At 41.7% G+C, this 25631-nt stretch overlaps 1 protein-coding gene across 4 annotated transcripts in view; it reads left to right on the forward strand.

The window, feature by feature from the left end:
- Nucleotides 1-25631, forward strand: part of LOC132394670 (oxidation resistance protein 1-like) — a 513615-nt gene that overhangs the window by 458496 nt on the left and 29488 nt on the right. The window contains exon 1 of one of the 4 annotated variants that reach the window (XM_059971053.1): nt 18308-18509. The exons of the other annotated variants lie outside the window; for them this stretch is intronic. Coding sequence (XP_059827036.1) covers nt 18425-18509 — 85 coding nt within the window. The 5' untranslated portion in view covers nt 18308-18424. Of the gene's footprint in view, nt 1-18307; nt 18510-25631 lie in introns of those variants that run through there. 4 annotated transcript variants of the gene reach the window in all.

Consider the following 25631-nt stretch of genomic DNA (forward strand, 5'->3'; position numbering starts at 1 on the left):
CCCACAAGTCATCATCAACATAAACCAATTTTTAGAATATAGTTACCTTGATTTATAATACTCAGAAGTGATATCACTGTGTCTGAGTACAGAACCCAAGCCCTTGCTGTTATTTATTGGAAGGGCTTCAATTTCATTGTGTGATGACATTTCACATTAGCAATGGTTCAGGCTTCTGTACAGGTGAACTAGTTCTTGTGGATAGGGTGGAAGGTTGTTGTTGGTTACAATGGGACATTGATCTGCTGCTGAGCTGGGCTGAGAAGTAGCAGGTGACGATGCACTTTGTGAGGAGGAATTGGAAGGCAGAATGCAGGGTTAGTATGCTGCATTCTAAATGCAGCTAGGGCTTTACTCTCTGCAGAGGAGGAGGGTGAGGGGAGACATGATAGAGGAATGCAAGATATTAAGAGGAATTGATGGAGTGGACAGCCAGCGCCTCTTCCCTAGGGCACGACTGTTCAGTGCAACAGGACATGGCTTTAAGTTAAGGGGAGAAAAGTTCAAGGGGGATATGAGAGGAAGGTTTTTCACTCAGAGAGTGGTTGGTGCGTGGAATGCACTGCCTGAGTCAGTGGTGGAGGCAGATACATTAGTGAAGTTTAAGAGACTACTAGACAGGTATATGGAGGAATTTAAGGTGGGAGTTATATGGGTGGCAGGATTTAAGGGTTGGCACAACATTGTGGGCCGAAGGGTCTGTACTGTGCTGTATTGTTCTATGTTCTATTAGTGTGGAGGGCTGTCAGAGGTTAGAGCAGGACATTGATCAGATACAAAACTGGGCTGAGAAGTGGTAGGTCAACCCAGATAAATGTGAAGTGGTTCATTTTGGTAGGTCAAATATGATGGCAGAATATAGTATTAATGGTAAGACTCTTGGCAGTGTGGAGGATCAGTCTTGACTTGGGGTCCATATTCATAAATTTGCTGGACAAGTTGATAGGGTAGTTAAAAAGGCTTATGGTGCATTGGCCTTCATTAGTCAGGGGACTGAGTTGAAACGCCGTGAGGTAATGTTGTAGCACTATAAATCTCTGGTTAGACCACACTTGGCATATTGTAAACATGAGGAAATCTGCAGATGCTGGAAATTCAAGCAACACACACAAAATGCTGGTGGAACACAGCAGGCTAGGCAGCACCTATAGCAGTGGTTCCCAATTTTTTCTATGCCCCACACCCTTAGGAAATGTTTGATTAATGTTCACACCCCCTACAAAAGTAATATCACATGTGAAGATGAAGAAGTCTAATTTCTAATTTTTGAACCACATACAATACTACGGGTGAACAAGTTGAACTTAAAAAAATAAGCTTTTAACTCAGTGCATAAAATGCAAATATAAATTGAGCAATTAGGTTCTAATTTATTCAGAAGAAATTGTAAACAGTAAAATCAATTCCAATTGTGACTTCTTTGCTCCTGCTTCTCATTCATGATTTTGTCAAAACATGGAACTTCCTTGCTGACTGCGATCCGCAGGTCTGCCTGGGGATTCAGGTGATTCCTAGATTTTGTCTTGACTGACAAAAGAGAACTGAATCCAGATTCACACAAGTATGTTGTTGCAAGTGGAATGAGGACACGGAGTGCTTTTCCAGCAAGTCTTGGGAACATATCCAGTGCTGCACACCAAAACTCCTCCAAAGTCTTGCTTTCAAATTGCATTTCAAGAGCTTGATTTGTCTGCAAATCAATAAGATCTTCCTTCAACTCTTCATCATCTGACATTTTCTCCAAATTGTAGGAATATAGATTCATGATCCATTCTTCTGAAATCTTCAGGTCTCCAGCAGCAAAATATCCATCAAACGATTCTGACAGCATTTCCAAATGAGCCACAATTTCTTCACGCACAGTAGGAGTTATGGATCCAACATCATCAACCATCTCTTCTAGTAAAGGAAAATTTGAGAGCCTGCCTCTTTCCATCCTTCGACATCAAAGACGTAACTTTTCTTTGAAGGCATTCAACTTTTCACAAGTCTTCAATATGTTTATCCCTTTTCCTTGAAGAGAAACACTCAGGTCATTCATACGAGTGAAAATGTCAGCTAAGTAGGGTGAGTTCCTGTGATTCCATTGCCTCAACCAGATCACATTCACGCTCCTCCAGAAAAACTTTGATTTCTTCCCGCAGCTGAAAGAAGCGGGTTAAAGCTTGTCCTTGTGACAACCAACGGACTTCTGTGCAGAAAAGTAAAACTGAATGCTCACTTCCCAGATCCACACAAAATGATTTGAAGGTGCGATGGTTCAAACCACACCCCGTGATCCAGTTGATGATTTTCACACAAGTGTCAAGGACTTTCTTCAAATTTGGAGGCAATGTTTTTGATGCCAAAGCATGCCGATGAAGAAAACAATGGGTAACTTGTAAGTCTGGAATCTCCTTTTTCATCAATGCAGAAAAGCCAGATTTATTTCCAAACATAGCAGGTGCCCGGTCAGTGCACACAGAACCAATGACTTTGATATCTAAATCATGTTTGGCAAAGAAGTCTTTCACCAGCTGCATCACATCCTTTGCAGTTGTGTTTGTTTTCAGATCTTTACAAAACAGGAAATCTTCCTTCACAGCACCATCATTAACATACCTCACTAATGTGATGTGTTGACTACAACTGGAGACATCAGTTGACTCATCCAACTGAATAGAGATTTTAAGAGGACTAGCTCTGACATCTGAGATGACTTGGTCCAAAATATCTTAACTCAAATCATCGATTCAGTTGTGAATGACATTATTTGATAGGGGAACCTGTTCAAATTTTTTTCATGCTGCTTTGCCCAGGATAATTGTTGCCATTTCCAGTGCACATGGCTTGATGAGATCTTCCACAATTGTATGGGGCTTCTTGGATTTGGCCACTTTATATGCCACTTGGTATGAAGCAAGTAGTAGTGGTTTTTCAACAGAAACTAAACCTAATTTTGGAAGAGTTCCTTGTGGATCAAAACGAGCTCTTTTGATTTTCAATGACCCAGCATCAGCTCCGCCATGCTTGTTCTTGAAGCTTGGATGGCTTCAGATTTGAGTTGGATAACACAACTCTACAAAGAATGCACTGGGGTTTTTGCAAGCCATCATTTCCTGTTGTGCAAGTGAAACCAAAGCACACATAGTCATCATTCCATTTCCTTCTTGTTGACTTAATGAAGGGTTAAGGGTAAAGAGAAAAATATGAGCTAATATGAGAAAAACTATCTGACCAAGTCAGGGATGACCGCTTTACTCAACCAGACACGCCTATAGCAAAGTATCGCGAGAAATATGCTTTTGAATATTATATTACAATACTATTTGCGGTTACGCCAAGATAAATCGTCAGGTGGAAATGCTACGGGGACGCGACGCGACTTACTAGGTTACACTCTACTGAATTTACACACCTATTTCCGATGATTACCGGAGATACAAACTCCCATCACACGATTCAAAGTCCTCGGTGTTAATTATGATACCTCCTCAAATAACACAATTCAAGATTATCAACGATTCAAGAAAAAAACCTTTCAAGAGAAAAAAAACCTTTGAAATTCAAAAACTTCTTTAATGCATTGAGACAAATACGAATGAATGACTTCAGCTGGTTCTTAAAATTTTATAATTGAATAACTTACCATCTGCGGGTTTGGTTTTAACGCGAAGTCGTTACTCGATGGTTGATTCGGAACGTATAAAGATTTTGGCATTATGAGATGATTCTTAACTCTGAGATGTAACCTTTTAGCTAACATTGATGAGACTCCTCAACTCTGAGGTGTAACTTCCCAGGTAACACTGATGAGAATCCTCAACGCTGACTCGGGCAGTGGGAGACTGGAGTGAGTTTATGTCTCTCTCGACTCGGGCAGCAGGAGACTGGAGTGTGCTTGGGACAAACATCACTACCACTTCTCAAGGCACACTGGCAGCTGGCTGAGTGATGACTCGTGACTCGTCACTCAAGGGCACAAGCCACTCTTTGTCGCACCCCCTGACATTCCATCTCACACCCCCTGGGGGTGTGGGCACCCCAGGTTGGGAACCCCTGACCTATAGGGAGAAGTGCTGTCGATGTTTCGGGCCGAGAGCCTTCGTCAGGACTAACTGAAAGGAAAGCTAGTAAGAGATTTGAAAGTAGGAGGGGGAGGGGAAAATGCGAAATGATAGGAGAAGACCTGAGGGGTTGGGGTGAAGCTGAGAGCCGGAAAGGTGATTGGCAAAAGGGATACAGTGCTTCACCCCAACCCCTCCGGTCTTCTCCTATCATTTTGCATTTTCCCCTCCCCCTCCTACTTTCAAAGCTCTTATTATCTTTCCTTTCAGTTAGTCCTGACGAAGGGTCTCGGCCCAAAACGTTGACAGTGTTTCTCCCTATAGGTGCTGCCTGGCCTGCTGTGTTCCACCAGCATTTTGTGTGTGTTGCTTGGCATATTGTGTTCATTTCTGGTTGTATTATTATAAGAAGAGTGTGGAAACTTTAGAGGATGCAGAAGATTTATCAGGATTGAAGAACATCTCTTCTAGATAGGTTGAGCATGCTGGGGCTTTCCTCAGAGAAGCAGGATGAGGGTTGACTCGATAGAGATGTCCAAGATGATAAGAGGCATAGATAGAGTGGACATCGTACCTTTTCTCTAGGGTGGATATAGCTAATATGAGGGGCGTGATTTTAAGGTGATTCAAGAAAAGTATGGGGGGGACAGAATGTGAGAGGTAATTTTTTTTTACACAGAGTGGTGTGTGGAACTTGCTGCCAAGGTTAGTGGTGAAGACAGATACATTTGAGACATTTAAGAGACTCTTTGATTTGTACATGGATGAAAGAAAAATAGAGGGCTATGCGAGAGGAAAGAGTTAGATGATAAAAACATAGAAAACCTACAGCACAATACAGGCCCTTCAGCCCTCAAAGTTGTACCGAACATGTCCCTACCTTAGAAATTACTAGGCTCACCTGTAGCCCTCTGTTTTTCTAAGCTCCATGTACCTATCCAAAAGCCTTTTAAAAGACCCTATCGTATTCGCCTCCACCACCATTGCCTGCAGCCCATCCCACGCACTCCCCACTCTCAGAGTAAAATACTCTGGGGTAAAATACTTACCCCTGTCATCTCCTCTGTACCTACTCCCCAGCACCTTAAACCTGTGTCCTCTTGTGCCAACCATTTCAGCCCTGGGAAAAAGCCTCTGACAATCCACACGATAAAATGCCTCGCATCAACTAATACACCTCTATTAGGTCACCTCTCAAAGTCCGTTGCTCCAAGGAGAAAAGGCTGAGTTCACTCAACCTATTCTCATAAGGCACGCTCCCCAATCCAGGCAACATCATTGTAAATCTCCTCTGCACCCTTTCTATGGCTTCCACATGCTTCCTGTAGTGAGGCGACCAGAACTGAGTACGGTACTCCCAAGTGGGGTCTGACCAGGATCCCAAATAGCTGCAACATTACCTCTCAGCTCCTAAATTCCATTCCGCGATTGATGAAGGCCAATACACTGTACGACTTCTTAACAACAGAGCCAACCTGCGCAGTTGCTTTGAGTGTCCTATGGACTCGGATCCCAAAATCCCTCTGATCCTCCACATTGCCAAGAGTCTTATCATTAATACTATATTCTGCCATCATATTTGACCTACCAAAATGAACCACTTCACATTTATCTGGGTTGAACGCCACCTACCACTTTTCAGCCCAGTTTTGTATCTGATCAATGTCCTGCTGTAATCTCTGACAGCCCTCCACACTATCCACAACACCCCCAACCTTTGTGTCATCAGCAAACTTACCAATCCATCCCTCCACTTCCTCACCCAGGTCATCTAAAAATCACAAAGAGTAAGGGCCCCAGAACATATCCCTGAGGCACTCCACTGGTGACCGATCCCCATGCAGAATATGACCCGTCTACAACCACTCTTTGCCTTCTGTGGGCAAGCCAGTTCTAGATTCACAAAGCAATGTCCCCTTGGATCCCATGCCTTATTTTCTCAATAAGCCTTGCATGGGGTACCTTATCAAATGTCTTGCTGAAATCCATATACACTACATCTACTGCTCTTCCTTCATCAATGTGTTTAGTCACCACATCTTCAAAAAAATTCAATCAGGCTCGTAAGGCATGACCTGCCTTTGACAAAGCCATTCTGACTATTCCTAATCATATTATACCTCTCCAAATGTTCATAGATGTTCATAATGTGATCTCAGAGTAGGTTAAAAGTTCAGTACAACAATGTGGGCTGAAGGGCCTGTAAAGTGTTGTATTTTCTGTGGAGAAAATGGAGATGGGTGAGATCTTAATGTATATTTCTCATTTGTGTGTATCATGAAAAGCCTCCTGGGTGAAAATTCAGGGAGGTATAAATCTCTGTTGCCTGACCAAGTGTACCTGTGGGAACCCACACAAGAAATTGCTGGAGCCATGGCAAAGATGTTTATATCATCATTAAACAGTGCTGAGCTGCTAGAAGCCTGGAATGTGGCCAATGTGCTTTTATTTTGAAAGGACTAGCTAAGAAACTACAGGCATAACAACTACTAGAGGGGATTCTGAGAGAGGATCTATTGGTATTTGGAAAGACAAGGTCCAATCAGGGATATTAACATTGCTCTGTGTATGGGAAATTACGTGTCTTGTATTTGAGTTTTTTTTTGAAGAGGTGGCTGATTGGATTGACAAGCGGGGTAGTAGACATTGTCTATGTGACCATGTCACACATGGTAGGTTGATCCAGAAGGTTAGAGCACGTGGGATCCAGAGGTGAACTAATCAACTGGTTTGTTAGTAGGAGTCAGAGGATAGTGGAGCTTTGTTTTTCAGACTGGTGTGCTATAGGAATCAGAGCTGGGTCCTCTGTTATTTATTGCGACCGCTAATGATTTGGATAAGAATGTAGTGGTATGGTTCGTACATTAACATACCAGCAGTAACATTCAACAAGTAGAAAGCACCACAACTGCTCCCTTTTACTGTGTACTAAAACAAACGACAACTCAAATGAACACCAGGTACATCCACCCTTGCTGTTTTATTTCATGTTTTTGAATCCAGATTCTCTTTTCAGAGTATTTTGTACTTTTAAAAGATAATGATTAATGAAATATTACTCTCCCATAATTGCAATGATTTGCAGATGGTATTGACTCTGAAATGGAAATACAGAGTATTAAGATTACAGTTTATGCTCACATCATGTAGAATTGTGGAAGCAGATGAGGGTATTTCACCATTGTACTAGTTCTTTGAAAGACTTAATAAATTATTTCATCCTTCACAGATACAGAAGGTTAGAGTACGTGGGATCCAGAGGTGATTAGTCAACTGGTCATAAAGGACAGGGAGAGAGGCAAAGGAGGTGGGGAGTGGCACTGTTGATCAAAAGTAGTGTTACGGCTGCTGAAAAGGTGGACGTCATGGAGGGATTGTCTACGGATTCTCTGTGGGTGGAGGTTAGGAACAGGAAGGGGTCAATAACTTTACTGGGTGTTTTTATAGGCCGCCCAATAGTAACAGGGATATTGAGGAGCAGATAGGGAGACAGATCCTGGAGAGGTGTAATAATAACAGAGTTGTCATGATGGGAGATTTTAATTTCCCAAATATCGATTGATATATCCCTAGAGCAAGGGGTTTAGATGGGGTGGAGTTTGTTAGGTGTGTTCAGGAAGTCTTCTTGACACAATATATAGATTAGCCTACAAAAGAAGAGAGGCTGTACTTGATCTGGTATTGGGAAATGAACCTGGTCAGGTGTCAGATCTTTCAGTGGGAGAGCATTTTGGAGATAGTGATCGTAATTCTATTTCCTTTAAATAGCATTGGAGAGAGATAGGAACAGACAAGGGAGAAATGTGTTTAATTGGAGTAAGGGGTATTATGAGACTATCAGGCAGGAAATTGGAGGCTTAAATTGGAAACAGATGTTCTCAAGGAAAAGTACAGAAGAAATGTGGCAAATATTCAGGGGATATTTGTGTAGAGTTCTGTATAGGTACATTCCAATGAGACAGGTAAGTTATGGTAGGGTACAGGAACTGTAGTGTACAAAGGCTGTAATAAATCTAGTCAAGAAGAAAAGAAAAGCTTAGAAAAGTTTCAGAGACCTAGGTAATGTTAGAGATCTAGAAGATTATAAGGCTTCTAGGAAGGAGCTTAAGAAGGAAATTAGGAGAGCCAGAAGGGGCCATGAGAAGGCCTTGGCGGGCAGAATTAAGGAAAACCCAAAGGCATTCTACAGGTATGTGAAGAGCAAGAGGATAAGACGTGAAAGCATTGGACCTATCAAGCGTGACAGTAGGAAAGTGTGTATGGAACTGGAGAAAATTACAGAGGTACCTAATGAATACTTTACTTCAGTATTCACTGTGGAAAAGGATCTTGGCGATTGTATTGATGACTTGCAGCAGACTGAAAAGCTTGAGCATGTAGATATTAAAAAAGAGGATGTGCTGGAGCTTCTCAAAAGCATAAAGTTGGCTAAGTCGCTGGGTCAGGACAAAATGTACCCCAGGCTACTGTGGGAGCGAGGGAGGAGATTGCTGAGCCTCTGGCGATGAATTTTGCATCATCAATGAGGGCAGGAGAGGCTCTGGAGGATTGGAGGGTTGCAGATGTTGTTTCTTTATTCAAGAAAGGGAGTAGAGATAGCCCAGGAAACTATAGACCAGTGAGTCTTATCTCAGTGGTTGGTAAGTTGATGGAGAAGATCCTGAGAGGCAGTATTTATAAACATATGGAGAGGTATAATATGATTAGGAATAGTCAGCATGGCTTTGTCAAAGGCAGGTCGTGCCTTACGAGCCTGATAAAAATTTTTGAGGATGTGACTAAACACATTGATGAAGGAAGAACAGTAGATGTAGTGTATATGGATTTCTGCAAGGCATTTGATAAGGTACCCCATGCAAGGCTTATTGAGAAAGTAAGGAGGCATGGGATCCAAGGGGACTTTGCTTTGTGGATCCAGAACTGGCTTGCCCACAGAAGGCAGAGAGTGGTTGTAGATGGGTCATATTCTGCATGGGGGTTGGTCACCAGTGGAGTGCCTCAGGGATCTGTTCTGGGGCCCTTACTCTTCGTGATTTTTATAAATGACCTGGATGAGGAAGTGGAGAGATGGGTTGGTAAGTTCGCTGATGACACAAAGGTTGGAGGTATTGTGGATAGTGTGGAGGGCTGTCAGAGGTTACAGTGGGACACTGAGAGGCATTGATCAACTGGATAGCCAGAGGCTTTTTCCCAGGGCTGAAATGGTTGCTACAATAGGACACAGATTTAAGATGCTGGGGAGTAGATACAGAGGAGATGTCAGGGGTAAGTTTTTTACTCGGTGAGTGCATGGAATGGGCTGCCGGCAACGGTGGTGGAGGCAGATACGATAGGGTCTTTTAAGAGGCTTTCAGGTAGGTACATGGAGCTTAGTAAAATAGAGGGCTATAGGTAAGCCTACTAATTTCTGGGGTGGGGACACGTTCGGCACAACTTTGTGAGCCGAAGGGCCTGTATTGCACTGTAGGTTTTCTATGTTTCTATCAGTTTCCATCAGCCTTTAATTCCATAATTGATATTTAAAATCATTTTCCTATTCCTTTGCTTTTTGCCAGTTTCTTAAATTTGCGTTTTGATTATTATAACTCAGTGATAGAAAATAATTAAAAACCAAAATGCTGCAGATGTTGGAAATCCAAAATAAAAGCTGATGGGCTTGAATTACTAAGCAGAGTAATTGAAGCGTGTTTTGTTTCTCTTTTAACCACTAATCAGTTTTAACCTCTTTAATTATCATCGTTCCTATAGTACGATAACCACAACTGCACAGAATGCTTGAAGTTAGGTTTAACCACTGTTTTGTACATTTGTGCAAGTTCCTGTATTATTGAACAAAAGCTAGAAGATAAGACAAACATGCATGACCATTCACAAGAAACCAAGATCTTGAGCCTACAACTCAGAAGGTCTTTAGTTTAATGTCAATCCCGCACAGCTCTTTATGGTTATTGGAATTTCAGTGCTGTGCTGGATGAACCTCATGCTTTCCTGTAATGTCATTGCAAAGAATCGAAGATGGCATAAAATTCTGTTCCTTTTCAGGAGAACTAGAACTGTATATTTGGACTCAACTTCTTGCAAAGGTCATGCAGCTCCTTATCAGCATTGCTCTCCATTCCTTTCTTCTTTATATGTGTATCTTTGCACTCCTTTCATATATCTGTATTGTTTACCTCACCACTCCCTGTAGTTCCATGTACTCAGAGTAAATACATTTCTTGTATTGAACATGTCTAATTTTAATCTTCCCCAACCCTCTATGAGCTTAGAAAAGAAAATATTTGTTAGCCTACAAGGTGATAAGAGTTGTAGTCGAAGGGCATGGAACTGAAGGCTCAGTGGATACGTAAGTACAGGATTGGGAAAGTGGCAGAAATCAGAGAAAGCAAAGGCTGTCAGGTCTATTGGGATTTGTTTATGGCTGAGTGCTCTGGGGATTGGTAATGGAGAGCAGGAGCTTTTCCATGCCAGTGAAGGATACATGTGATATAATTTCAACTTTTAAAGATGGAGTGAAATTTGGAAATGTAGTCAGTGAAATTGAAAGTCATCAGTTGCAACACCAGTGAAAAGGACAGACATCTGGATCTCAAAATTGCTTATTGTGTTTTTCTTTGGTCTTTGGATAACTTTGAAGGTTACCCTTTGTGCTGCACAAACTGCCAGAACTTCCTGCTGCAGGATATCCCAGAACAGTACAGGCCCTTTGTCCCACAATGCTGTGCTGACCTTTTAACCTATTCCAAAGTCAAATTATAACCCTTCCCTCCCACACAGTTCTCCACTTTTCTTTCATCCCTGTGCCTAGGAGTCTCTTAAATGTCGCTAATGTATCTGCCTCTACCACCATTCCTGGCAGTGTGTTCCATGCCTCACCATTCTGTTTAAAAGAAAATCTATCCCTGACATCCCCCCTACACTTTCCTCCAATCACCTTAAAATTATGCCCTCACATATTAGCCACTGACACCCCAGGAAAATGTCTATGGCTAGCTACTCTATGCCTCTTACTGCCTTTCCATCTTCCTTCTTTCCAAAGAGAAAAGCTCTAGCAAATTCAACTTTTCTTCAGAAGACATGCTCTCTAATCCAAGCTTTAACATGCTTTTGGTATCAAGGCACCCAAAGCTGAACACACTATCCCAGTGTGGTCTAACCAGTTTCATAGATCTGCAATAGTACCTTGTGGCTCTGGACTCAATCCCCCGACTAATAAAGGCCCACGCAACTAAGCGTTCTTAATCACCTTGTCAACTTGCATGGCAACTTTGCAGGATCTATGGACGTGGATCCCATGACTCCTCTTTTCCAGCAGGATGCTAAGAATCTTGCCATTAATCTCGTACTCTGCCTTCCAGTTTGACCTTTGAAAATATATCACTTCACACTTCTGCAAGTTGAACTCCATCTGTGTTGTGTATTCCTGTATAATACTGTGCTGAAGCTGACATTATTAGATTTGGGTCAGAATTCCGATAGATTAGTTGCAAATTCTTTAGACTGTCAGCATGCGGTCCAGCAGGTGGTACCCAATACCTTTGCTGACATAATACAGCGGCGGTTTTCCAATTAAGGAACAACATTATGACGGAATAAATGGATGCTACAATGATTGGTATTGGGCTGGTGGTCAGGCTTTGGAGGTGAAGGGTGCTGCAAGTAGTCTATGGGGTGAGGATTGCCTACAGAAAGTAGACTTTTTTGTGCGGCAGAGCAATGGAGAACCTTTGTGAAAATGGGGCAGGGAATTCCCATCAAAGTTGCTTTTATCAGAATCAGGTTCAATATCACTCATATATGATGTGAAATTACTTGCTTTGCAACAACAATACAATGCAAGACAAAAATTACTATAAGTTACAAAAATAAACAACAAATTGACAAATACTGAGGTCATGTTCACAGGTTCATGGACATTCAGAAATCTGATGACGGGGAAGAAGTTGTCCCTAAAACATTGAGTGTCAGACTCTTGAACCTCCTTCCCATTGTAAAGAGGGCAAGTCCTGAATGGTGAGGGTCCTTAATGTCGAATACTTCCTTTTTAAGGCAGCTTTTCTTCAAGATGTCCTCAATGGTTGTGCTGTGATGGAGCTGGTTGTCTACAAACCTCTGCAGCCTTATTTGATCCTGCACACTAGAGCTTCCATACCAGGCTATGAGCAAACCTGCAGAATGCTCTCCACTGTACATCTGTTGAAATCTGCAAGAATCTTTGGAGTCATACCAAATCTCTTAAAACTTCTAATGAAGTAGATCCACTAATGTGCCTTTTTTGTGATTGCGTCAATGTATTGGGCTCAAGGTAGATCCGCTGCGATGTGCTGCCCAGGAACTTGAAGCTGCTCACTCTTTCCACCACACACCCCTCAATGAAGACTGGTGTGTGTGCACCCAACTTCCCCTTCCTGACGATAACAATCAATTCCTTGGTCTTGTTGATGTTGAGTGTGAGGTTGATATTGCAACACCACTCCATCAGCCAATTTAACGCACCTCTGTAGGCCACTTCATCACCATCTGAGATTCTGACAACAATGGTGTCATCCCTATTTTATAGATGGTATTTTAACTGTCTCGGGGCACAGTCATAGGTGTAGAGAGTAAAGCAGTGGGCTTAGCATGCATCCTTAAGGTACACTGGTGTTAATTGTCAGCAAGAAGGAGATGTTAACATCAATCCGCACTGACTGGTTGCCCAATAAGGAGGTCGCGAATCCAGTTGCAAAGGGAGGTCGCGAGCCCCAGACTTCGAAGCTTGCTGATTTGTATAGAGGGCTTAATGGTGCTGAACACCAAAATGAAATCGATCAACTGCAGCCTGATATTTTTCTTTGCTGTTGCTAGGTGCTCCAAAGCTGAGTGCAGGGCCAGTGAGATTGCATTTGCTGTAGGACTGTCGTGGCAGAAGGCATATGGCAGCTTGTCCTGGTCTTTGCTCAGGCAAGAGCTAATTCTAGAGTTCTAGCCATGACAGACCTCTTAAAGCATTTCATCACAGCAGATAAGAGTGCTGGTGTGCACCCGTACATTGGTGTTGCCTCCACCCCCACAAATTCACCCTAACTCACCTCCCTCCAGAGCCAATCATACTCGGATTTTCCTTCAGTTATCTTTGAAGTCGGCGCATCTAGAGCCATGAAGGACATTTGAGGGTACTTGAGGAGAGAGGGAATAGACTTCCAGCAACCACATAAGGCAAGATTGTAAAATGTGAAAGGCATTTAAATATGTCATTTAGAAATAAATATCACAATCTTCAATTTGTGTACTATTTCTTTAGTGTTTCTCAGTGTAATCTATTAGCATTTGAGTCATTCGCATTTTAATATGCTGTCATAAGTCACAACTGTGTAGCAGATTCTGTGATGCTATTTCTGCAAAGGTTGTTGATGTGTTGCAGTGATGTGAATGTGTGTGACGAACCCTTGACTGTCCAGGATTATGAAGTATTGGTAGCTGCCATGTTATCTGAAAATGATAGCTCATGACCTGCACTGTGAAATTGATTTGTTTTTAAATCTTGCAACTATATTCCTATGCTTCCTCTGCTCATAGAATCCTTCTCAATGTAACCTGCTGGTGTTGGGGGTGGGGGAGGAACTCCAAGAAAGATCTGAGAAATTTGTGAGAAGTTGAATGGTGAAATAAAAAATTGTGCTCATTTTCTTGGAGGGAAATTCAAAGCTGTAGAAATAGATGAGAGGTTAGCCAAAAGTAATAGAATATGCACAAAAGTATATACAGCATTGATCATCTCCAGTAGTCTGAGATGGGTGCAGTGTCATACTTCAATGTTGTTACTTTCAGTTCTGTCATACTGTCTACTTGAAATGGTCAAATTAACCTTGCTTGGAGTTCTCTACACAATTTCTAATTGTCCCATGGGTTTGGACTTCATTGGCTAATATGTCAGTGCATCACTCTACTCACTGCATGCCAGCTTGCATACACAGAATTCTTCATTGCATAATATGACATGGCCATTACACTAAATAGGATGTACTCAGAATGGATTTGGCACCTCAAGATTTGAACATCTACAAATATTCAGGATTGTATTCCACCGCAACACAAGGGGTATGCTCCCCTTGTGGAAATATACATGTAACCCTGAAGTCTTTATGAATTATAACTTTTGTGGAATGTAATGTGACAAGATGGAACCTGTGTGATTCCAGAGTGTTTTGCTAATGTGGTTAGATGAGAAGCTTGCAAGGTTTTGTGATTTATGGCTGAGGGTAGTTTTCATTTGCTGCTTGATATGTTCATCCTGTGTTGCTGGATGAAGGGGGAGAAGCCTCAAAGACAAATGGGCCCATTTAAAGACAAATGCGGTTCCTTCAAAACAGATGCAAGATAAGACAGCAGTGCAATTAAGGGATAAAGTTGACAAATTATTGGACTCTGCAAACGTATAAAAGTGATCTGTTTTGAACTGTAAATTTGAAGCTACCTATTGATGACTTGAGTAATTGGAGATAGTCTTCTCTTGTAAATGCACTTGTAATTTGATGCACTTGTAGTTTGTTGTAGTCTGTTCCTGTATATTTAGAAGACCTTGCTGGACGGTACACAACAACCTGCATCAATTACAAATTCACCAGCAGATTAGCCGTGATTCAATGAGCGTACCAAAGATTGGCGCCAAACCTGACAGAGCAGCAACATAGGATGAAGTAATACGAGCACCAAACAATAAACACATAATACACAGAGCTAAGTAATTCCACTGCAAATGACTCAAAGTTCTACAGTTCATTGCATTTGACTGTTGTCTTCTGCCTTCTGTATCAAATGTTAGCCAAGTAGTAAAGGAATTATCAATAGTGCAAGCAACTTGCTCATAATCACTTATGCACAGATGCATAGTTTGAATTTCATCAGGAAAACATCTGGAGGAACTCAACAGGTCAGGCAGCATCTATGGAGGATACAGAAGCCCCTCAGGGCTGTGTACTAGGTCCCCTCCTTTACTCCCTGTATACCCATGACTGTGTTGCCACCCACAGCTCCAATCTGCTGATTAAATTTGCCGATGACACTACATTGATTGGCCTTATCTCAAACAATAACGAGGTGGCCTACAAGGAAACAGTCATCTCTCTGACACAGTGGTGTCAAGAAAACAACCTCTCCCTCAATGTTGCAAAAACAAAGGAGCTGGTTGTGGATTACAGGAGGAATGGAGATGGACTAACCCCTTTTGACATCAGTGGATCTGGGGTTGAGAAGGTAAACAGCTTTAAGTTCCTTGGCATCCACATCACCAAGGACCTCACATCTGTACATACTGGCTATGTGGTGAAAACAACAGCACCTTTTTCACCTCAGACAGTTGAGGAAGTTGGTTTGGGCCCCCAAATCCTAAGAACTTTCTACAGGGGCACAACTGAGAGCATCCTGACTGGCTGCATCACTGCCTGGTATGGGAACTGTACCTCCCTTAATCGCAGGACTCTGAGAGTGGTGTGGACAGCCCAGCACATCAGTAGTTATGAGCTTCCCATGATTCATGACATTTACAAGGACAGGTGTGTAAAAAGAGCTCATAGGACCATTGGGGACCTGAGTCACCCCAACCACAATCTATTCCAGCTGCTACCATCCGGCAAACGGTACTGTGGCATAAAAGCCAGGACCAACAGGCTCCAGGACAGCTTCTTCCACCAGGCCATCAGACTGATGAACTCATGCTGATTTAAGTGTATATGTTACATTGACTGTTCTATTTATTATCAATTATTATAAATTACTATGATTGCACATTGCACATTTAGAAGGAGATGTAACATAAAAACTTTTTATTCCTCATGGATGTGAAGGATGTAAGACATACAGTCAATTCAATTCAATTTAAATGGAGAGTCGCTATTTCAGGTCAAGACCTTTCATCTGGATTTACGTCTGCATCTGCCTAGATGATGGGTCTCAACCTCAAGCATCAACTGTCCATTTCACTCCGTGGATGCTTCCTGGCCTGCTGAGTTCCTCCAAGTGTTCACTTTTCAAGTGTTGCTCCAGATTCCAGCATCTGCAGTCTCTTGTGTCTTCTTTGGTTTTATCAGGATCATTTGCATTCAGATCTAATCAGAGTTTTGGCCTAAATACAGAGCAAAGTGCTGAATTCCAGAGATGAGGTGAGAGTGACATAAAGGGTACATTTGAGAAAGTAATCATCTACTACTTTGCACTAAGGTAAATGATTGTGGTTGTTGGAAGTCAATCATCCCACCTACAGAGAGGTTTTCAGCAGGGTGCAATGTTAGGGTGCCTTCACCTGCTCCTTCAATTATCTCTTTTACATTGTAAAATAGGGATTAAAGATGTTTCCCAATGCACAGACAATACTCAGTCCCATTTTCAACTCCGAAACCAAAGCTGTCTGCATTTGTATGTCTGGACAACATTCTTACAGAGGTGATAGATGGCAAGTAATATTTATATTGGGTGTTACCATTTTCAATAACATATGTTTCAGGTAAAATCATTTTTGATCACCAAATGCTTAAACAAAACAGCTGTATACAATCCATAGGATCACAGAGGGATTACAGCAGGGAGGGAGGCTATTTGACCCAGACTAGCTCAGTGCAAGAGCAAACCAGATAGTCCCGCTCCTCTTTCCCAAATATTCCTGCAAATTATATACCTCATGTTTTGGTTCATTTATCAAGCATCTTCTTCGACACTCTCTACTTGTTGAATATTGTGCTAGTAGGAAGGATTTATCTCATTAACACATGGAAACAGGAGAGGGTGAGGGACACCAGGTCCCTTCAAGCATGCCCCACCACAGTATGATCATGGCTGATATGTGCTGGCCTCAACTCCTCTTCTGTGCATGTTCCCTGTAACCTTCAATTCCTTTTTTTTAAATATTTATCTATCTCCACCTTAAATCTATCTCAGAATCTGGTCTCCACTATCCTCAATGACTAAGATTTCCAGCAATTTATTCTGCCTAAGCCCTGTAAAATTTTAAAACCTCAATCAGATTCCCTTCAAAGTAGAACAACTTCAGCATCTCTAATCTGTATATCAAGGCACCTGGAACCAATTTAGTTAAACCTCTTAGGTATCCTGTCTAAAGCTTTTGCATCTTTCCTATGGTATGGTGCACAGAACTGGTCTAAATACCTCAAATATTGCCCAACTAGTTGTTTTGTAAGCTTAAATCAAGACTTACTTGTTTTTTTAAAAATTCAGTGTGCCTATTAATAAATAACAGAATCTCACATGCTTATTTGAATCACTTTCTCAGTCCATTAGAGTCACAGACTGCCATAGTACTGAAACAGGCCCTTCAGACCATCCAGTCTATGCCAACCCAATCCTCCGCCTTGTTCCTTCTATATGAACCCAGACTATATCCCTCCCAACCTCTCTCATCCATTTACCATTTCTACTGCAGCTTACATTTGCATCACCCTCTGGGTGAAGAAATTTCCCTTCCGATTCCCCTTGAATATTTCGCCTTTCACTAGAAACCTATGACCTCTACAAATTGGATGACTTATAGTCTCACCCAACCTGTGAGGAAATAGCTCTTATCTATAGCCCTCATAATTTTGTATAACTATCCGCTGTTCATAAAGTACTCTGCAGATATAACCCTAACTCTTTACTGTAAATGGTAGTTTATATTCCCCTCCTTGTTGCTGTTACTATAATGAATAATGACTCCTGGCAAACTTCATTTACCTCTAGTCCAAACACACATTCAATACAATGCAACACACAAAATGCTGGAGGAACTCGGCAGTTCAGGAAGCATCTATGGAAATGACTAGATAGTCAACGTTTCAAGCCAAGACCCTTCTTCAGGACTGGGAAGGAAGGGGGAAGCTGCCAGAATAAAAAAAAGGTAGAGGGAGGAGAAGGAGTCCAGTTGGAAGGTTATAGGTGAAGACAAAACGGGTGGAAAAGGTCAAGGTTTGGAGAAAAAGGAATCAAATAGGAGAGGAGAGTTGACCATAGAAAAAATGTACTATTACTGCTTCCTGTATCTTATTCCATGGGCTTCAATCTGATTAATCCTTTTTCTCGGTTGGCCTCTATTACCTTGACAAACGTAATCCCTCGAATCCATCAATCAAAGACGTCAGCGTTGGCATTCAGCCTACCTGCCCTTTGGTTAGGCAATGAAAGCTGGAGGAGGGCGAGGATGCTGATTGGATGGTTCGCCCGCTAATCCTTGGAAGGTGAATGGTCGGAGCCGCTGTCCATCAGGCGACAGTGGACCCGCCCACTAAAACTGCCGACGGGCTTGAGTGGGGCGGTCTGTAGCAGTTTGCGGTGTGTGTGGGGGCTATGGCTGTTGTGTGTGACGATGGGTGGCGGGTAATGGTGTTGTGCTGAGAGAACAGCTGGAAATTATGTCCCGATTCGTGGTCGGCAAGATGAAGACCCCAGTAACTGGCCGCAAGGACCCGCGCGTTGGATACAAATACTCAATGGCAAGTAGGGAGGGGGCAGCCGCAGGGCTGGGCCCGGTTTCGCATGGGGGATGCAGCCGACCCTCTTCCCAGTTTACACCCGCGGTGAGGTGTCACTCCGGCTCTGAGCTGGAGCTAGCCGCCTTTTCCGTTCTGCCTTGCTTAGCTTAGCTCGTGCTGGTCACCGACGCCCTTAGCCTAAAGGACATCTTTCCCCGAATCTCCCTCTCAAAAGTACTTCTCCAACCACCTTTCCGGGAAACACAAATGCACCTTCAATTTAAAATTAACCTCGGTATTTTTAAAACACAGATTATCTTCACTTTTTGTACTTGAACTGAAATTATGTGTTTCACTTAGGCATGCACAATCCATCTTATCCTCTGAAGGCAAACCTATTGCCGACCTTCAGACTAAATGTTCCCTGTGCGCCAAGCCTGTGCAAATTTTGGATGTTTTATTTTAAAAATGTTAAAATAGATGCCAGAGTAAGTTCTTGGTTGTGGTTTGTCAAGTTTTCAAATGTTCTGTTTTTGGGTGTGTTTGCGACTGGATATGTCTTAATACTTGTCTACTGGAATCAATCGAAGCATCATAAATATTTAAATAAAATATGGCGTTTAAAACCAGCACGCTTAAGGATGAAACAACAGACAGAAGTTGTTGCATGATGAGGCCCAATTTGAAGGATTGTTTAAACATAATGCAGGCTCATGGAATAAAAGGTCTCAACTGCTGAAACAGTGGAGAACTGTAAGTTGTGGGTTTGCTCAGAGGACAGTACAGAAACTTCATGATTTCAGGATGGATGTGCAGGCTAAAACTCAAGATTTGTGGATGACACCAACCTAGGCATATGATAAATATTGGGATCGGTAGAAATAGCTTACAAGAAGATGAAGGCTGGCAAGATGGGCAGGTGAGTCACAATTTAAAGTTAATAGCAAAATTTGATTGATGCATTTAGCCAGAAAGAGCAAGGCAGAAGAATACAGTCCTCTCAGCAGAGCTGTAAGTTGCGAACAGAGACCTAGTGTACAGGTCCTTGGAATTGGCAGGGCATGTTAAAACAGTGATTGCTGAAGTTTACCGGATCTCGGATTTCTTAAATAGTGGCTTAGAACCTAAGAACAGGGAGGAAATTGTGCTTAAATCTAGTGACTATGTTTTTTAAAAGATATGATATTCCTAGAGAAGATGGTAAAAACATACTAGAATGGTTTTTGGAATGACAGATCTTGGTCTCCCAGTTGTCTTGAGTTTTTGGAACATGAAATTGGAAATCAAAAGAACAGTGGATGCTGGAAATATTGAATAATAAACAGAAATGTAAGAAGCAAGTTAATTGGAACTTGTACCTTATCTCTTTTTGTGGAGGTAGGTGGTGAAAGAAAGAAAGGGCAGTTTTTGGGTACAGAGAGAGAGAGTTTCTTACAGGGGACAGTAGAGCTGAGATTGATGTGGAGGGCAGCACTGACTAAAGATTAAAGAATAAGGAGTAGGCCATTTAGAACGGAGTTGAGGAAAAACTTTTTCACCCAGAGAATTGTGGATCAATGGAATTCTCTGCCTCACAAGGCAGTGAAGGCCAATTCTCTGGGTGCTTTCAAGAAAGAGATAGAGCTCTTAAAGATAGCAGAATCAAGGGATATGGGGAGAAGGCAGGAACGGGGTACTGATTGTGGATGATCAGCCATGATCACAGTGAATGGCAGTGCTGGCTCAAAGGGCCGATTGGCGTACTGCACCTATTGTCTGAATGGCTGCCTCCTGTAGTCTTAAGATTAACTATTCAGCAGGGCAGTGAATCAAAGTTAACATTGAGGGTTGATGGCCTGAAAGCGATTTAATTGAAGTTTATTTAATTGTGACTAGTCCCTTTCTGGCATGTGGAGAGAATCTGTTCTATTTACAGGTGATTGAGGGGGCAGGAAATACATTCAAAAGGGAGTGGGGGGGGGAACTTTGTTAGTGGCAAAAGTAGTCAATTGGGCTTTTAAAATAGGTATTTAAGATAATGTTTTGGGCTATGGGGAAGAGCAGGCAATGTAACTGAGTGGTTGCAGGGAACTGGCAAGGGGTCATTAGGGTGGATGACCTTATTCTCTGTCTTCAAGAAATTCTGTTCTCCACAATGGCAATTTTGGACATATAACTGTGAAATAAAAAGGCCAAATATCTCCAGCAATCACTTACCTTTGCTTTCTCCTAATAAAGAAAGCCTCAGAGAGCCCAGGCTGAGGCCCATACCTGAGCCAAAAACATTCCAAGTTTCTGTTTGATGGTAACCCTTTGTATTGATGATGCAGGATTTACTGAGTTCTTTCCACAATCTTTACTGTCACGGAGGCCAGACTTCCGCCAGTGTGATTCACTCTACTTGTTGCAGACCCAATGGCATCCTGAAGGACATGCGTCAGGTTTAGCTTTGCTTCTACCCAAATTGTACCAGGATATCTACAGCAGCAATCATCACCCAGCAATGTTGAAAGCTGCCCAAGTTTGTGATGTCCATGAAACATAAATATAGTCCAATCTTACCAAACAGTGTTGACTGACTAACTTGTTTTATCTCTTTCCTACTTGAGTGTCCAGCCTGAAGCATCAACTCTGTCACTCTTTCCACAGATGCAGCCTGAACTACTGAGTGTTCCCAGCTTTTTCTGTTTTTAATTTCAGCTTTCCAGTTCTGTAGCTTTTGAGTCTCAGTCCACTCTTGTGAGCAGTGTGCTCTGGTGTGCTGTTTGCTCATCAGTAAAATAAAACCAGAAAATGCTGGCAATACTCTTAAGTTAAGCAGCATTTATGGAGTAGTAGGCAAAATTCAAGTTATAGGTTGAACCAGAGTTCTTGTTGTGAGAGAACATCCTTGTCTGTGGAACTTCGATCCATTGATGGAAAAGTTTCTGTTCATTATAAATTCAGATATGTTTGTTAATAATCAGTGTTTGCAACAGATACTGAAGTGGTCCATGCTCATGAGATCTAGCCAAGCTTATGCTTGGGCTGATAAGAAGGAAATCATATTCATGTTGCAAAGGCCAGACAATGTCCAACTTCAACAAGATAGCATGCAACCACTTTCTCTTGATGTTCAGCAACTACTTTATTGTTGGAATTTTCCATCTTGGATAATTGATACTGCTGTGGAGCTGGACTTGCTGGCCACAGTGCATCCACTTTCTCATCTGCCCTTTTAATTCACATATTTATGGGGCAGCTTCAGGTGAAGTTCTGGTCAGTGGCAGTCCTTTGATTTTGATTAACTGTTGGGCTTTCACTGATGCTACTGCCATTGATTGCCAATGGGATGTGGTTCTGCTCAGCCTGTTAGAGAGTGTCACAATTCTAATACAAACAAAGGAAGTTACCAAACTTTGTTGGATTCAGTACTGGGTGATAGTCTGCAGAGTGCTTAGTTGAAAACTGAGGAGCTGTTCTTCAAGCTTGTTTAGGACTTCAGTAAAATAGTGCAGGAAGCTGTCAATAGGCCAGGGTGACCTTGCCACTTTAATTTGTCGTCCCACTCTCACTATCAAGTTCAGACAGTTGTGCTTTCTCTGTTTGTATCGGCTTAACGTGCCAGGCCCTTCCTACAATTTTACGTGTAATAACTTTTATATTCTTTGTGTTTTGCTTTCTCTTTCTAACTGCCTTCATTAACCCATCAACAGCTTATAACCATGGCAACTAAGACACGCCCTACCAAAGAGGATTTCTTTTGTACCATGGCAACCCTCTTCTCCCCTATCCTTTCTGCAACTTGAAATTAACTTGTTCTCTTGTACCCAGTTTCCATGAAGGGCCCTCAACTAAAAGAATTAACATTGTTTATCTTTCCATTGATGTAGCCAGCATTTCTGTTCTTCTTTCAGATTCCCTGTAACCTGCAGTGCTTTTTAAAATTTCACCACCTTTTGTGTCTTTATTAAATTTTGCTTCAGCATTTCCCATCTTTTGCTGTAATTATTTTTTTATATATTCTCTGACTTAGAAGTTTCTTTGTACCAGTGCTCCTAATCTCGTTCTTGAAAAAGGCATTAGGATTGATTCTCTCACCACAGAATAACCATAATCTGATCTAATGTTATAGCCTGTGTCTGGTCCAGTTGAATTTTAGGCTAGTAATGAATCCACATCCTCCAGATGTTGATAGTAAATTTGGCAATGATAATTTTGAAAGTGTTTAGAGGATTCCTAGTTTACTTAATACCACCTTTGCCACTGTATTATAACCTCTGTGAATTTATCCTGTCCTACTGGGAGGGAGATATCCTCAGATTATGGAAGAGGAGATGTGTTGTCTGCAAGCATTACAGTGCAAGGGACAGCTTTTCCAATTTCAACACCAGCCTGGACTTGTTTGTTAGAAACCTTTACAAAGTTGACTGAGTTGAGATTGACTTTGCCAATCAGAATTGGTTCCTACATGGATGCTAAAAGTTCAAAGTAAGTTTTATTATCAAAGTTCATATATGTTACTATATATGAATCCAGGGATTCATTTTCCTGTGGGAATACTCTGCATATCTATAGAGTAGTAACTATAACAGGATCAATAAAAAATCAACCAGAGATAAAACACTGCAAATGCAAGTACAAAAATGGCAATAAATAAAAAGCATGAGATAACAAGATAAAGAATTCTTAAACTGAGATCATTGGTTGTCATTGTAGTTATCCCCTTTGTTCAAGAACCTGATTGTTGTGGATTAGTAACTATTCTTGAATCTGCTGGTGTGAGTCCTGAGGCTCTTTTTCCTTTAGCAGTGTTTCATGTAGATGTCCTCAGTGGTTGGGAGGACTTTACACATAATATGCTGGACCAAATCCACTACTTTTTGGATGACCTTCCATAAAGAACATTGGTGTTTCCATGCCAGCCCATGATGCAGCCAGTCAATACACTCTCCAGTACACATCTGTAGAAATTTGTCAAAGTTTTAGATGTCAAGCCAAATCTCCACAAACTCCTAACGAAATAGGGTTGCTACTGTTATTTCTTCACAATTGCACTAACGTGCTGGGTCCAGGACAGAAAATAATGAGGTGAATGCATTTAATTCTCTCCATGCTTGAATGTAACATCATTGGCACAGTCAGGGTCTTTTCAGAGGACTTTTAAGAGTCATTATGATACATAATCACTGGACCATAAAACTTTGAGGCAGAGACATTTATAATGCTGTTTTCTGTCAGTCTTTAAATTGTTCACCTTTTACAATGGATCCTGATGACATCACCGAGCTTCGACCTGATCTAATGTTTGTGGAATTGTTGAGCTTCCTCGTCTCACCACTGTTTTATAAAGTTGTCCAGTATTCAATAACGTGGCACTTCAGTTTTACTGTCATTGGTGCTATCTTGGCACAGTTTTCTACACTCTGCATTGAAAGAGGGCTCATCTCCTGATCTGAAGGATCTGTTCAAGTGAGGAATATGGTGGCCCATGATTTGACATTATAATGGCATACATTTCCCCTACTGCTGATATCCCATAATGTCTCATGAATGTTTGACCCAGATGCTGCAAATTTCATAAACACATCAAAATAAGTGTCTACATATAAGCCAGCAAAGATTTTGAGCAGTTAGCCGTACAGTGAATAGCAGCTGAATCCATAACCCAGACCATTATCTATCTGGTCCTTTTCGCAGTGCTATTTGAGAGACCTTGCAGATTAGTTTTTTCATCATTCTGAGAATGACTGCTCTTCCAGTATTATCTCATTGGGCATAAAGTGCTGCAAGTCCCCTGAGGACAAAGAAAGCAGTATAGGGAATGTATTTTTCTTGCACCATGTTAGAAGTTTATTCAACAAAATGCACTGTTGTCGATATTGACTATGCGTTAGTTGGAGGGAGCAGTAGCAGCCAATTTTGAACTTATCCATGTACAATCAAGATATGTGGCTGTTCACATTCACAATAAAGGATTTGTTTATTAAAAAAAAGAGGTACAGTAAAGATGAGAATTTCTCTTTTGCCTCTTTATTTCTCATTAGCTGCTTGTCTTTTTGCACTTGCAGTTGAGGGTGAATAATCCAAATTATCCAGTTAAGTTGTCCTTTACTGTCACATTGGTGTTTACAGGAAAAATTGAGTTGGATTAAATATAGATACTAGAGCTGGGTAATTTAAAACAAACTGCACCATCCGTAATGTTTGCCCTTCCCTTGGACAACATCGGTGGCATGGAGAGGGGAGAGTTGCAAGCTTGGGAAACTGCTGGTCTTCCATTAAAAATAGCCTTGCCCAGGCTTGTGCCCTGGAAACTTTACAAGGCACAAATCCATGGTCTATCGAGAATAACGGAGGCCTACCCTACCTACCCATGAAGAATTCCAGAGTGGAGGAGGCAGAGATAATATAGGAGTGTGGTAGCCTTAAGGTTATTCTGAATGCCAAGAAATTAAGAATTAAAATAATCATGCTTAAATGTATATAATGTGTGATATGGCAACAGATTACTTATTATAGATATATAATTCAGCACAGAAATGAGTCCTTTAGCATGTTTGACCAAATGCCTATCCCATTTGGGCATGCTCTTCATATTCCCCTAACCTTTCTTTTCCATGTACCTGTCAAATGTTTTTTAAACATTGTAGTTGTACCCACCTTTACCATTTCCTCTGGCCGCCCATTCCATATACTTAAGAGAATGAGGAGCAACTGTATAGTGCTTGAAATGATGAAAGATCTAAATAAGGCAGATGGTAACAGACATCCCCAGGGTAGGGGAAGGGTAAAGCAGATGCATAGAACAGTACAGGCCCTCTGGCCTACAATTTTGTGCCAACTTTTTAAACTACTCTAAGATTAATTCTAACCCTTCCCTCCCACGTAGCATTGATGTGCCTATGCAAGAGTTTCATATATATCTGCCTCGATAAGTACCCTTGGCAGTTAAACACACCTATCACTCTATCTCCTAATCTTTCCCCTATACTTTCCTCCCAACACCTTAAAGTTATGCCCCCTCATATTAACCATTTCTGCCCTGAGAAATAGTCTCTGGCTGTCCACTCTGTCTTTGCCTCTTGTACACCTCTATCAAGTCACCTCTCAACTTCCTTCACTCCAAAGAGAAAAGCCTGAGTTCATTCAACCTATCCTCACAAGGCATGCTCTAATCCAGGCACCA

Source organism: Hypanus sabinus, chromosome 1 (genome assembly GCF_030144855.1).
Source record: "Hypanus sabinus isolate sHypSab1 chromosome 1, sHypSab1.hap1, whole genome shotgun sequence".
NCBI lineage: Eukaryota > Metazoa > Chordata > Chondrichthyes > Myliobatiformes > Dasyatidae > Hypanus > Hypanus sabinus.